We start from the raw sequence: 16,350 nt of genomic DNA on the forward strand, positions 1-16,350 counted from the left end.
TTAAAGCGTGATGTTTTTTCAACGAAATAAAGGTTTAATTATTATATGCATAGATAAATGCGGTGTTGTGCTTTTTTTTTGGGGGGGGGCAGATCATAACTTAAAGGTGAGTTGTTACGGAATTAAGATGAAGAAAATGTGAATATTATAATAAACAAAGCCATTTTTATTGCTTATTACCTTATACTTTCCCTCCTTCCTCTTCACCTTTTTTTTTTTTTTTGGGGGGGGGGGCTCTTGGAAATCATAGTGCTCGCATAGTGTATCGATCTACTGCAGTACAGGTGCAGTACAGGTGCAGTACAGGTGGAGGCCGAGTAGTGCTCTTTTGTCCTACATTCGAATAAATTCAAAGGCTTTCCGAGAAATCTTGGTAAATATGTGTGCAGTTTTTCCAGTTTATTTTAGCAGAAACACCTTTAGCTTAAAACGCAAAATTAATGAATATCCAACAAAAGGTAAGATAGTTTTGAATTTTTGTGGCGTCTTATGCGAGCAGCTCCCCGTGCATATATAGGGAAAAGGCGGGGTAAGTTCTGACACTTTTTTGCATTTTCCATGTTGGAATTAATATGACTAATGATATTCTAGTATTAAGTACCTTGCCTTTAAATTTCATTCTTGGGAAATATTTTTCAGCTACATATAACTTTCTACCCCCACACTGAAAGTCATTGTGACCTCCGAAAAAACGATGTCAAATGGCTCAACTTGCCCCATCTGTGGGGGTAAGTTGAGCCACCTTCTGTGGTAAGTTGAGCCACAAAAATTATGTACAAAATGTATGCGGGAAGAACCGGCATGTCATTTTTTAAATTTAAAGTCTTTTCACTTGCCAATTCTCTATAAATACTAACATCCTCTAAAAGTAAAGGAAATGTTATGCGAATTTGCTACATTCTGCCTGTATATCAATGGCTTTTTAAGGTTTTTTTTTTGGTTATTGTTTACCATAAGAATTACCATGGCTCAACTTGCTCCATGTTGGCTGGCACAAAATACACCAGTCCAAACATATTCTTATGCATAAATCATGAAAAAGACTATGACAAGAATGAGAATCCATACCTGAACTAACAATATTGTTCTTTTCTCTTTATTATATTTAAAGATGTGTGTGGGTAAAAAGCACTGATCTATTTCACACCCTTTTTTTTTACTTTTCTGAGTGAAATTTGTATTTTTTCCTCTAAAAAAAGTACTTTTTGTTTCAAGTTTGAAAACAATGTAGTGGGGCCAGGGTTATGTAATAAGTCATCAATGCATGACAATACCACAATGTCTGACCCATTCATTTTTGGCCTGAGGGTGGTGACTCAACTTGCCCCTATGCTCAACTTACCCCGCCTTCCCCTACAGTATTATATTCAAATTCACTAGATTTAATTTGTCATCGAATATGATGAATATATTCATAGTTTCTATAAGCGGGTATGACGTGTCTGATGATAAACACCCCCCCCCCGCACATGATTGTAAAGTTCATTTTCTATAATTTCATTTTTGGGGCTCTATATTACACGAAATTGCCGCTCGTCTTTCATCAATACTTTTCTGTATCTTTTTTTTTTAATTCAAATCAACTTATCTACAGTATATGTGGTCGTTGTGGCGTGTGCCTGTAATCCAAATTAATATGTGCGGGAAGTCACAAGTTGACGCAGAGGTTCGAACCCAAGTCATGGCGTCTTTCGGATGGTATAACGTTTGAGGTCGGTCCAGAAGTAAGTAGCCATATCTGATTGATACACGTCTGAAAAAACCCTCAAATACACACACACACACACACACCACGTCAGGGCGACGTTCCTCTTTAATCATTACTCTCCATCATTCCCCCACGATGTTCCATGCAACCTATCCCACAATCCACTCACACTGATAAAAATTATAAACAACATTATTGTTCACTTCAACATTTTCTTATACCGTTTTGTATCAATTTTATTGCACTTAATTTTCAATAAAATGACAATACAAAAATATATATTATAGTTTGAGTAATTTATAAAACTATTTTGTAACATTTATTAATAATAGGCCTATTCCGTATTTGATAAGTCACGCAGCAGAATGTAATAACACAATATACACATAATATCACCTATAACTAGTAAGCAGAAGTTGTTTTTCGAAGTTCATGAACCTCAATAATCTATATTAATAGCATCATGAATTTATTCGAAGAATAACCGGCAGAATAGATAAGGGTTTGATTGACGAAGAATGTGGTCATTGTTATGAGATTCGTTATCCTTTCAACCGAGCTCAGAGATCAAACACGCACAATAACCGGGATGCTATGTCGGTATTTCCTGAGGGTGATCGCTGCAGCGGCTACGATGACGGTGAGAAGACCCAAGACTGCGAAGGCGATGCCGACACCACGGGCCGACGATCCAGACGTCCTGCTCAACAGTTGGTCGGCATTTCCGGCTTCAACTGCATCTCCGCGGTCATTGCTGAGGAAGGGCAGAAGGTTTCCGTTCACCTGGTTACCGCCGACCATGACGGGTGCGTCGCCGGCGTCGACTTCATTGGCGTCGGTGTCCATATCAGCCATGTCGACGTCCATATCGAGGTCGGACTCTTCGGAAGACCCGGAATCCATGACGAAGACGCTGGACGCCCCGACGGACCCAGCACTACCAGCGAACGGCACCGAATTCATGGTTTGATCGAAGGGAATGTCAAACATGGTTTGTTTCTGTGGTGCTCCTACAACGTGCCGCGCGTTCCTGATCCTGCCTGGCCTTCCAGCCTCTGTCACCACGCAAAGTGCTGTTAAAAGAAAGACAGAGAACACTGTAAATTCTAAGGTGTTAAATCTGGCACCAGTTGTTGTTCCTTGACTATGACCACATCCTGTGGTGTTGGAATTACTCCACAGAGACTGAACATAACACCGGTGAGTGTAAAAGCAACAACCGAAGGTGTTGTACTAATACTAACAGGCTTACACCACCATTCTACATGAGTACCGGATGTACACCAATCAACACTTCAGGTTTTGGTGTGAACGTAGTTGGAACATACAATAGAAAAGTGCAATAACACCTTTCCTTTAATACTACAGTCACATTGTAGGTCTGGAGCATTTCTCTAGTGTTAATTTGTGATGTCTCAAACCATTTTAATTGAGTAAGATATACATGTCACAATAAAATTCATTGATCATTCGGTTGTAGTACGACTGCTACAAGAAATGTTGCCAATTTATATTAAGTGATAACAAATTTTAAAAACAGGATCGTACAATACAAACAAATTTTAGTATTTTGTTGCACAGCTTTATTCATTAATTTCTTTTTCCCATTTCGATGAGAGGAATATTACTATACACATACGCAATTGTCTCATAAAGGTTGAAAACTGAAATGGGAAAAATCAAAATAAAATTCAGGCTGACATTCATTGTGATACCTAAGATAAATTCAAATGAGAAAACGCTGAAAAAATGTGAATGATTGAATTTTCAGTTCGGTAATAGTTTCTAAACAAAGTTAACCATAATGCATGCCGCCATGAATATTAAATAGATGGGCAGATATCAAGTCCAAACATTCTTTTGTCTTATTTCATTACTTAAAGCAAAATTAATTCATAAGTGTTCATACATATGTATAAACCAATGCCGGCTGCAGAGAAACGCTGACAATGTGCTAACAGAGGCCATGCGACAACCGGTACATTGCGGTAGTGATGCATGCCTAATAATGTTACTTCAATGCATTACTTATACATATTGAAATAAATTTTTGGAATAAATTACTTCATTTACTTCACAATCCGAAAGATGTGGCAGTGCTTATTACTGTTATCTGCCAGGATAAGGTTTCTGTGCGGCCAGCGCAGGTCTTCTTAAAAAACTTGAAGTTATAACTATCTTATACAGTAAATTAATATCCGTCCCATTACTTTTTGGAGGACAACAGAGATTAAATACACATAGTTTCATACAATAAAAAAAATAATAAGCGGGGAAGTGGCATCATCAGCTTTCTCATTGCATATTCGTTAGGAATGCATGAAATTATTGCACCTAATGAAATATGAGGAAAAATCGATTTGTCAGAACTTCACTTTTCCTCAACGCAATTTGTGTATTATTTTTTTTAGTAAAGATAATACTCTGATTTTGCTCTTTTTGCCTGAATTACAACCTGGAGTACTTCTTATAAATTTGTGACAAAAATGAAAGTGCAACCATTGATTAATAACCGATAAAAAGTTACTTTACCTGCAATGAGAGCGAAGATGCAGAATAACATTCCGTTTGAAGCCATTTTTGAAGAGCTAGGTCCAAGGAGCGATGAATAAAGTAATGAATGTGTTAGTTCTTCTACACCTGATCTGCCTTCTGAAATCTCGTCGCACTGTTCAGTGAATAATCCGACAGAAGGCCCCGTATTTATATATTTTACCCCAAACAAAAAAGAAAAGGTAGGCGGGGCTGTGCACAGCACCTTGCGGCTCAGAGTATCCTGATTCCGACCTACTTCATTTAAGATGATGTGACAATAACGACTTTGGACGGCTGCCGCTGTTACCTCCGATTTGGCATCGTTAAAGTTATTGAGTAATTCAACAATTAAGTTGAAGACTTTTTGTAGGATCCACTGGATGACAGGCATCTGTCGGGTTTGCTTCCCTTCCATTGTAGTGTGACAATACTTGCAGGTATCAAGGGACACAGGTTTGCATTTGACATGTGAATGGATAGGTGGTGTAGAGCCAAGAAAACGAAGTATATCGTAATTGGGCTTGTCTTCAAAGCCAAGGAGTGACACAATCATCTGGTCAGAAGAGGGGCCGTTGCAGAAAGAGTTGCAATCAATTGCAACTCTAAAAATCATGCGCAACTTGATTTTCAACGAATCAGCAGTGCGCATTTGAGACTTGCGATTGATTTTTTGGTTTGCGTTTAATCGCAACTATTTCTGCAACGGACCCCTAAAGAGAGAAAGAGAGCTTTCACCCTTTTTTTAAAGTTCGAGGCAACTATGTTCATGGCCGATATTTTTTTTCATGGAAACAGAAACAAACTAAAGGAATTAGAAAATTGCTAGAAAATGCAATGTACTAAAGTATATGACAGGCAAAATCATCAAGGAGTGAATTCTATGAAATGGGATAAAAAGTTTCAATTTTGATAATCCTGTATATAACTCCGACGGAAACGTGAGTGACAGTGTATTTTCAAATCTAACTTAAACTTTATTTTCAAATTTATTATTGAAGAAAAAAGCATATAAAGATAAGGGGCCCACGGAAGGGTTTCAAAAGTGGGGAGCTGAGCAAAAAGTGGGGGGGGGGGGGTGAGGGGCTGATCATGGTCATGCAAAAAATGTCAACCAGATGGTCCTTTTTTACGTTTCGTACACAGCTATAGCCCCCACCCCCACTGCTCCATATACGTTGGTAAATTGATATTTGGACCAATTTAAAGGTGGTATTTCGGGCTGAACATATATCATTTGAAGATATAATATCAGACAAACACATCATTGAATATGTGATCGAAATCGGACTAGGAATAACAAATTTACGACACTACAGTGCGTATATAAAAAAAAAGTTTACACTTTGAAAAAGCCCTGGGAATTAAAAAATATGCAACATGTGTGTAATTTTAGTAAGCACAACATTTACCCTTTTGGTGCCAGCTGGATCTGAGGACATAACTAAATCTGAACAAAAGTTTATATCACACATCTCCAGCATTTTTTCACTAAGTTTTCATCATTTAAAGTGGGTTTACATTTCATTTTTTATTTAATACTTGTTTCTCCGCACCTTTTCCAAGCTTGACAATGATTAGCAAAATGAAAATCAAGCCTAAGCCATTTTATGTAAATCACAGCTCCGTGTAAAGCAAATATCGTCTTGATGGCCTCGGTTTGTGGAGGAGTGGGGGTGTGGCGCAATGCACTCTTCGAAGTGTTTTGGGCAAGGAAACAAGTTAAAAAGTAAAAGATATCTTCAAATCAATTTTACTAGCTAAATTCAAACGTGTTCTTAATGATTAAGGTCTACTTTTATTCGCATAACTATTTCAAAGTTCTGCGCAAATCCTTTTTCACTTACTTTTTAAAAGTAAGTGGTGCTCACTCAAGCGGAAATATTTTTCGACAGTTACATCGTCATTGCTTAAATGGATCTGTACCAATGTTAAAACGTGGAAAAATCTTCAGGATAATACAAATTTATAATTTTACAGGATTTTTCTAAGTGTATTTTTTTTTGGATACGCACTGTACAGCGCGTCCCAAAAAAAATGTCCCTCTGACATAGGACTGAATTAATTCTAAAATGTGGTAGGATTCTCAAATAAATGTTCATGAGTAGAAAGCTCATTTCATGTTCTAACTTTTATGAAAATTTCATTGGTCACGCTTCAGCGGTTTTGAATACACACTCTGTTACGTAACAGTGGTGCATTTTAGCTCATTCCAAGTTTGCAGCATTAGGTGGTTTCAGACCGCCTCGAAGTTCGCCAGTTCCAGGTATTCTCTGATCGGGAAATTTACCCCGATCAGAAAATACCAGGTATTTTGGTAATGTGAAAGCAAACTACGCGTAATCTCCCCGAAAGAAAATACCCGCTAAATAGTAGGTACTTGGCGAAATTACGAGAACTTTCGTGGGGATTTTTCCAAGGTCGCAGGTATTTTGGCAATGTGAAAGCAAATTACGGGAACTTTTATCCCAGCGTGTCGTTGGGCGCGGCGGCGTGGGTGGCTGCTGGGCTCGTGATTTTGAATCTCCCGCCTTGCCTGCTTATCAGACCACACTGCGCATGCTCGTAACTTCGGGAACTTATCCCGAAGGTTGTGTTTCGGGGCGGTCTGAATGCAGGAATAATTAACGGGTATTTTTTAGCCTTACAAAGTTCTCGTAATTTAACGGGGATTCTTGTGATCGAGGCGGTTTGAAACCGCCTATTAGGCGGTTTCAAACCGCCTCGATCACAAGAATCCCCGTTAAATTACGAGAACTTTTAAAGGCTAAAAAATACCCGTTAATTATTCCTGCATTCACACCGCCCCGAAACACATCCTTCGGGATAAGTTCCCGAAGTTACGAGCATGCGCAGTGTGGTCTGATAAACAGGCAAGGCGGGAAATTCAAAATCACTAGCCCAGCAGCCACCCACGCCGCCGCGCCCAACGACACGCTGGGATAAAAGTTCCCGTAATTTGCTTTCACATCGCCAAAATACCTGCGACCTTGGAAAAATCCCCACGAAAGTTCTCGTAATTTCGCCAAGTACCTACTATTTAGCGGGTATTTTCTTTCGGGGAGATTACGCGTAGTTTGCTTTCACATTACCAAAATACCTGGTATTTTCTGATCGGGGTAAATTTCCCGATCAGAGAATACCTGGAACTGGCGAACTTCGAGGCGGTCTGAAACCACCTATTGATGCATTTCTTCAATGTCTATGGCATGTTAACCCCCATTCTTACATCCAGGATCTGAGCAGGGATAATTCCCTATTCATATCTAGGCTCATCAAATCATAAACTTGAGCATGTTCAGAAGGACAAGAAACATAAAAAATTAAGTTTGTTTGATGATTGATAAGGGGAATCAGTGCACCAACTTGAAAGAAAATGTGAATGATGGATGAGTACAATAAGCTGAAAAAGGGGAATCAACAAGTTAATCACCCTTTGCAAAAAGGAACTATACCACAGAAAATTTGGACTTTTTTCTTTTAAAAAGTTACACTGCATTATTGAACTTGACCTCAGTAGCTAATTAACTAAAAAAAGTAATGAAAACAAAAATGCAGTATTGTTGGAATTATGCATGAAACAGACATGACCCGTTGTCTCAATCATTGTGCATCTCCCGTTTATCAAACATGAAATGAACTGTCAATACTGTTTTTGCCCTTCTGAACATGCTCAAGGTTGTGATTTGATGAGCCTGGTTAGATCATGGAGATTTCCCTGGTCAGATCAGGGAATTCCTTGGTCAGAACAAGGAGATAGAGGTGAAATCTCCTTGGTCAGAATGGTCAAAGGTGGTTGATATGCAAGAAAGTGCAGAACACAAAGCAGTGTTGCATGCATATAAACTTGGAATGGGTTGAAAAGCACCACTGTTACATAATAGGCTGTGTATTCAAAACCACTGAAGCAAGACCAATGAAATTTTTTATAGAAGTTAGGACATGAGATGGGCTTCCTATATCCATACATTTCATTGAGAATAATTTTTATTTTTGGAAGTTATAAAGCCGCATATCAGAGGGACATTTTTTTTGGGACGCACTGTATAAAGGCTTTCATTATTTCGGTGACACAGTTCGATCTATGTATGCCTTCATGGATATTCCCCAATCGTTCTTTTGTATATGGAATTTATTGTCTAAAATTATTAATTCAAATTTTGTCCATATTATTAAGCTGGATTCACATCTGATTGAATGCATTAGATATTCAATGCTGCAACTTTTTTTTAAGAGAGACATATATCATAAAAACAAGTTTGAAGATATGAAAAAGGCCTAATTATTATTTCGTGTAAAAACATAAGAAAATCAAAGGAATAGCGGGGAAATGACGTATAATCACTTAATCAATTCACCTATAATGAATATTACGACGACGTGATAGAACTGTTTTCTAAAAATATTGTTAAAACTGCAAAATTCAATAACCTAGTTATCAGATTATGGTGAAATTATCAGCATTTTGCTCCGTTAAGTTTAGTACACTAATTTTATTTAAATGTAACAATTTTCAGCCCTTGTTAGTTGGTTATCAAAATTTTTGAGTGTATAGATTTACAATTTTGTATCGTAATATATAAATACTCGAAAATAAAGGTGTTTTCTTTCCCATAAGTCGTTGGGCTTCATGGGATCATATCATGCAAAAACGATACTAGAGGTGATCGATGTATTGAGAGGTGATCGATGTCCGCTTGTCCATCCTTCATTCCAAAATACCCCCCCCCCCCAAAAAAAAAAAAAAGGCTGGAAATCTGAGTTCGGCCATTCATTTCTCCCAACTCCCAATGTTACACATTGCATAATTAATATCATTCAAAAGATCATTTAATTCTCTTTAAAATGATACCATACTTATTATGATCATGCCATTACGAAAAGAACAAAATTCATAAGCGTTGAATGAGGTCTGAGTTGAAAAGCTGCAAAGCGAGCGGAAATGGTCATGAAGAGTCAATAAAGAACATGTTTCTTTTGTCTGTATCTAGTAAGATGAAAATCCATTCAAATCAAGCCCCTTGTTCTTTATTTTTGATGTTTTGTTGTGGTAAATGCAGTGATGGTTCGGTGAGATAACATGGTGCGAGTCGTGTTTTGAAATACTCATGCATTTTTGTTGTGTTTGGTTGCGCAGATGTGTATTTGAATTGATTCCATGTTAATGTTAAGGTGCATGAAAACAAAAGAAACCGCTGAGCAACTCACTCATCACCATGGAAATAAAGAACAGTGACTTTCAATAATGCGTCATTTTGCAAGTGAACCATAATCATATCATGTAGGGGTATCATTTTAAAGAAAATTAAATTATCTATTCATTGGTATCAATCACACCTTAATATTCACAAAAACCAAGGAGGGATTATTGATCATAGTCAGATTTCCAAACTTTGTTTTGGAATAGTTTATATCCCTACTAGAAAGAACAAAATGTGATCACAGTGAGTTCACATAGTTGACTATGTGAAAATATTCACACTGTTCAAATAATCAAATTCATCAGTAAGAAAATATTTTCACAATGTGGACAAGTCAACAATGTGACTGTTCAAAGCATGTTCACATTGTCAAGTATTATAATCAAAATATTTTCACATAGTCAACTATGTGAAAATATTTACACTGTTGAAATACTCAAATTCAACAGTAAGAAAATATTTTCACAATGTGGACACCTCAACAATGTGACTGTTCACAGCATGTTCACATGGTCGATTATGTAGTGAATATTTTCACATAGTTGACTATGTGAAAATATTCACACTGTTGAAATACTTAAATTCAACAGTGTGAAAATATTTTCACAATGTAGACACCTCAACAATGTGACTGTTCACAGCGTGTTCACATGGTTGATGTGTTGAAATACTAGATCTGAAAAATGGGCGCATACATTCGTAATTCCGAAGCTTCGTTATTCCGAAGGTTCGGATATTCTGAAGGTTCTTTATTCCGAAGGTTCGTTAGTCCGAAAACGAAGTGAGGTTCGTAATTCTGAATGTTCGTTAATCCGAAAGAGAAATGAGGTTCGTAATTCCGAAGGTTTGTTAGTCCGAAAACTAAATGATTAACTAACCTTATTTCGTTTTCGGATTAACGAACCTTTGGAACAACGAACTTTATTTCGTTTTCGAATTATCGAATCTTCGGAATAACGCCACAAATGTTCGGATTAACGAACCCTTCTACGTTTTCGGATTAATGAACATCGAGGTATAGGCAATTTACGTGTTTCGGAATTACGAACCATCGGAATAAAGAACCTTCAGAATTACGATCCTTCGGAATTACAAAGTGTAACCGAAAATGGGGGATCATCAATGCGGCACGTCCCTGTACCACCAATATATGTGAGTGCCCCATCCCCCCGGGCACTACCTCTCAACAGTTGTAGTCATTGGCGGCGGAAGCCCAAAAATTAGGGGGAGTCCACCTAAAAAAAAATTGGGGGGGGGGATGGAAACAGGTAAAAAATTGAACAAGCCAGAAAAAAAGGTTAGCAACCTAAATTTTAGGAGTGGATAACCTAAATTTTTTTTGACAAGCAAAAAAAAACATTGGTCATAAACTTGAATTTAGGGGGGCGCAGGAAACAAAATTGACAAGCAAAAAAGGTTTTCGACCAACAGATTTAGGGGTGACACGTCCCTCCCGCCGACTATGGTTGTAGAAGGTCCATGCTCTTATAGTCACACTCTCTCGATAGGTTCATCCCCTTTCCTCTTACACTCATATTATAATTAACCTATTTAAATACTAACATTGGATACAGTTCTTCAGCGTTTTTTTTTTATATCTTTTAACCATTTTATTACAGTATACAAAGAAAACTGACATACAAGACTCGGGAATTATTGTAAAAAAAATACATCGTTATACAATCCTTATACAAGTTGAAGGGAACCAATAAAACTACACAACCTGTTTTTGGAATACACAAAATCTTCAACGAATTTAGCTACATGACTCCTTTCGTCTATGATACATCTTTATCAAAGATAAGGCCAACATTGGAAAAACTAGTAAGACTTCAAAATTTGGTACTAAATCATGAAGGTTATGATCCACAGATCTCCATTCAGTCACTCATCATAAAAAACGCCATTCAAATCTTCATACCCAACCGCAATCCTGAATGCATGATTGAATTAAGGATTCTCAACCATTTTGCCAAACTGACTTTAGGTTGCACCAATTCTTGTATTAGCTATGATGTTCCTTTACTTTCCTTTGTTTTGCATTTCCAGCAATTAAGGAATTCAACGACTTAAAGAACTGGAGAATGGGTGAAATGTATCCTCCTTGCATTTTGACATTTGTATAGCGATCAACTTATGGGAGTGGGTTATTCCATCAGCTCCCCCCCCCACAGATGACCCAAAAATGAAAAATTTTGTCCTTTGCCACGGACAGGAAAGCTTCCCCTTTGCTGGCAATATGCAAGGTCATTATAACAGTACACACATTTCACAAAACATATGGGACCTAGATGTATACTGATGCACGCAATGGAACATTATCAATAGTGAACCATAAGAAATGTGAAATTAATTGTAGCCCGTCCAGGGTCCCGTAACACAAAGATTAGCAATTATGAATAGCAAATATGATGAGAGAACACTTCTGATTGGTTCCTGGGGGGTGTTTCACAAAGATTTAAGTATGACTTAGGTCGCACTTAAATGTCGACGCGTACATGATATGCAACGCGCAATCTTATTGATCAATACGCAGTAGTGCGCGTCATCTTGGCATGATCTGACCAATGCTGTCATGCCTTTTATACTGCGCGCAACTAGACATTTAAGTGCGACTCTAAGTCATACTTAAATCTTTGTGAAACACCCCCCTGGTCAGTATTTTGCGCCACATGCGCATGGAATATTGATCTTGATTGGTCAGTTCATTTATTGATTGATCGCTAATCTTTGTGTTTCGGAGCCCAGAACTGTGTGCGCCTCAGCGGTAAAAAGAGTGGAGGATCATGTGCACAGATTGTGTGCCGGGATCCGTTTCATAAAGCTATTCGAAAGTTAAGAACGACTAGCGATCCTTTCTTACGCGTTGAACCATCACCACAAGAAAGGATCACCAGTCGTTTTTAAGTCGCTCTTAACTTACGGACAGCTTTATGAAACACCCACCTAGAATGACTGATATATCCAATGACAAGAGGTTATCACCCGAGGGGTGCCACTTCCATTTACGAGAGGATATCATGCGATTTCAAAGAAACACATAAAAACTGCCTCTTTTACAAGATTGGGCATTTTATGTACATAGTAATGTAGTAAGGTGTCAAAAACACTGAAATACTGAAAAAGGGTACATTCCGCTGGAATGCTATATGTTTACGGATCAACTTGCGAGGGTGTTATTGCTGGGGCTGTTAATTTCTCTTTTCTTGTTTAGGGGGCCAACTTTAAGGACTGGTCACACCGCCCGAGCGTTGTTGGAGCGGTCGTGGAGCGGAGAGAAAAAAATCATCACCGCTCGCTACCATTCACCATTTTCGATTTTTCCCCAATTTTGTGAGTGATATACCGCTCCACGACCGCTCCAACAACACTCGGGCGGTGTGACCAGGCCTTAAGGAAATATTCTCAAGTGGGCCATTCTGTTTCAAATGGTTGTTTGTTAAAGGGTGCATTTTCAGAACATGGAAAATAATTGTTTAGGGTGCTTATAACGCCCCCCCCACAGATGCACATGATATCCACTTGTCAATGGAAGTGGCCCCCTGGGGGGTAATCTATGACTCCTTAGATACGTACAATGTATTCATACATGTATGGTTTTTGTCCCGAGTGTAAAAAGCAGATGGCAGTTGAGAACATTCCTCTGTAAAAATGTCTTTTTGCAGAGTGAACATGCATATGGCTCTTTCTCCTTTGTAGGTTAGATGAGACTTGGGAGTACTTTTGTTTTATTGTCTTTTCGCAATGTGAACATTCACACAGCTTTTCTTATTAATGGGTAAGGAGAAGTTTATCTATAAAGTGCCCTTTTAAGTGTAAATACCTTTTGCAGTGTGAATACTCGTGTGGTCTTCCTCCTGTTTGTAAAAGGAGATGAATATTGAGAAAACTCTTCTATGAAAATGTCTTTTATGCAGTGTGAACATTCATATGGCTTTTCTCCCGAGGCGAGTCCTTCCAAGCTTGTGTGTAGATGCTTTTTTTTGCTCTGTGAACACTCTTGTAGTATTTCCCCTGCATGTAATGGTAGATGATGGTTGAATACAGCCTTCCATGATATGTCTTTTTGTGGTATGAACAGTCATATTTCTTTTCTTCTGTGTGATTTTGTAGATGTATTTAGAATTTTTTGCATGTATATTCCGTTTCAAAATGTGAACAAATGTGGCTTTTCTCATTTGTGGGTAAGGAGGTGTTTCCTCAAGTGACTCTTCCGTGAAAATTTCTTTTGGCAATGTGAACATTCATGTGTCTTTTCTCCTGTGTGCAAGAGCAGATGACAGTTGAGACCACTCTTCCATGAAAATGTCTTTTTGCAGTGTGAACATTTGTGTGGTCTTTCTCCTGAGTGGGTTACAAGATGACTCTGTAAATTGCACTTCTGTGAAAATTTCTTTTGGCATTGTGAACATTTAAGTGACTTTTCTCCTGTGTGCAAGAGAAGATGACGTTTGAGACCACTCATCCATGAAAATGTCTTTTTGCAGTGTGAAAATTGTGTGGCTTTTCTCTCAAGTGTGTTTCAAGATGACTCTGTAAATTGCATTTCTGTGAAAATTTCTTTTGACATTGTCAACATTCATGTGTCTTTTCTCCTGTGTGCAAGAGCAAATGACGGTTGAGACCACTCTTACATGAAAATGTCTTTTTGCAGTGTGAACATTTGTGTGGCTTTTCTCCTGAGTGGGTTACAAGATGACTCTGTAACTGGCACTTCAGTGAAAATTTATTTTGGCAATGTGTACATTCATGTGTCTTTTTTCCTGTGTGCAAGAGAATATGACAGTTGAGACCACTCTTCCATGAACATGTCTTTTTGCTGTGTGAACATTTGTGTGGTCTTTCTCCTGAGTGGGTTACAAGATGACTCTGTAAATTGCACTTCTGTGAAAATTTCTTTTGGCATTGTGAACATTTAAGTGACTTTTCTCCTGTGTGCAAGAGAAGATGACGTTTGAGACCACTCATCCATGAAAATGTCTTTTCGTAGTGTGAACATTTGTGTGGCTTTTCTCCTGAGTGAGTTATTAGATGACTCAGTAAATGACACTTCTGTGAAAATGTCTTTCTTCAGTGTGAACATTTATATGGTTTTTCTTTTGCGTGGGCTTGAAGGTGTTTCGTTAGGTGACTCGTCCGTGTTAATGTCTTTTTATACTGTGAACACTCATTTTGCCTTTCTTCTGTGTGTATTAAGAGCAGATGACGTTTAAGATAAATTTTTTCGTGAAAATGTTTTTTTGCAGTGTGAACATTCTAATGGCTTTTCTCCTGTGTGGGTTAAGAGAGCAGTGTTTGAATCTCTCTTGAGATCAAATTTCTTTTCATAGTGTGAAGATTTAAATTCCTTCTTTTCTTTGTGGTTTAGAAGAACATGGCAGTTGAGATCACTCTCTTTGGAAAATCTTTTCTCACAATAGCAGCATTTATACATTTGTTTTCCTGTGATTAACTTTGTTTTGGGAAGCAGATATCCTTCACTGGGTCTAGAAGATTGATCTAAACTTTCTCCAGAATGTTCATGAAAGGTCATGAATTAGCCACTCTCTGTGGACTCCCTAGGAAAGCTACTTAATAAAATAAAATAGAATTGAAATGAATAATTGCTAAAATAAAAATAATTTACACCTTACATGACATAACAACTATCAGTAACTTTTGATATGACATGCATTTTAAAACTTCACAACTGCAAACTCAATAGTTGCATATTTGGTTTCAAAAGTTGTGGAAGATCAGAAAGAAAAAGGCAGGAAACTGCAATTTTTTTGCACTGTGGACTTCTTGCTTAAAGCATCAAGTGATATAAGATAAAGGACCCATTTATGACGAAAAAGAAGAAAAAATACTGTGAGAGGGCCCTAGAAATCTGTAAATTCAAAGTATTCACAAAGACTCAACATCGTATGAAATACAAAGATTTTTAACAGCCTCTAAAATTTTGTCAGATTTTAAAGTATGATTTACACTATCAATCCTCATCAAAGGTTGTTTGAAATGTTATTTTATGTGCTGTTCCAGCTTCTAGCTAAAATAACCCTCAATTAATCTTATTGATATGATTTCCTGACATAAAACAGACACTCCACTAGTGTTGATTGAAATAAATATTTGATGTTCACCCATCCTCATTTCTTTCTGTTAATATAACAGATTTTCATTCCTTTTCTTTCCTGAAATATCCTTTTTGTGACAAATTTAAGAGACCTCTCATTCTCTTCATTAAGGGAAAGTCCACCCCAACTAATATTGATTTTAATCAAAGTAGAAAGCTAAAATAAGCACAATACTGATTGCATCAAAATCGGATGTAAAATAACTTGAGGGCGATTCCATGCTAGAAAAATCAGCAATTTTTTGCAACATATTTCAAAGTGCTGTCCAAACAAACAAGTAACTTCAATTTGTTTTGTGGTAATAATAAAGTACCACTGGGTAGTCATATAAAAAAATGACAACCAATAAAAAAATGTCCATGGGTGAATTAGAGGTAAAAATGTTGCGTGTCGTACGGAACATTTCTGAGTCCCGTACGACACATATTTTCACTCTTAGTTCACCCATAATCAAACATTCCTGTTCTTAATCAGTTTTTCACATGAATACATTATCACTGAAAAGAAATATATATGTTTATTGCTCAAGCAATCAGCTAAGAGACTAGAAATTGTGGTCAAAATGTCCCGTACAACATTTCTAATTTTGATTAAATGTAAACATTTGTATGCTCCACACAATGAAATAAGAGAGTCAATGTCACTCATTCTTTATTTCCTTTGCATTCTCTTGTATGGGCTGTACAATATTTTAATTTTTGTAGATTCTTATGGGTTACAAAATAATAAAATTTCGTACTGCCATTGAGAATAAAATTATAATTAATGAAGTATTTCATACTTAATATACAAT

At 37.4% G+C, this 16,350-nt stretch overlaps 1 protein-coding gene across 1 annotated transcript; it reads right to left on the minus strand.

Annotated features, from left to right (window-relative positions):
- Positions 1-1,931: 1,931 nt before the first annotated feature.
- On the minus strand, positions 1,932-4,357 carry LOC121414734. The gene is made up of 2 exons (XM_041607800.1): positions 4,241-4,357; positions 1,932-2,781 (listed from the first exon to the last, which is right to left on the minus strand). The coding sequence occupies exons 1-2, from the start codon at positions 4,284-4,286 to the stop codon at positions 2,276-2,278; spliced, it is 552 nt and encodes a 183-aa protein (XP_041463734.1). The 5' UTR covers positions 4,287-4,357; the 3' UTR covers positions 1,932-2,275.
- Positions 4,358-16,350: the final 11,993 nt, after the last annotated feature.

The sequence above is a fragment of the Lytechinus variegatus genome, chromosome 5 (assembly GCF_018143015.1).
Source record: "Lytechinus variegatus isolate NC3 chromosome 5, Lvar_3.0, whole genome shotgun sequence".
NCBI lineage: Eukaryota > Metazoa > Echinodermata > Echinoidea > Temnopleuroida > Toxopneustidae > Lytechinus > Lytechinus variegatus.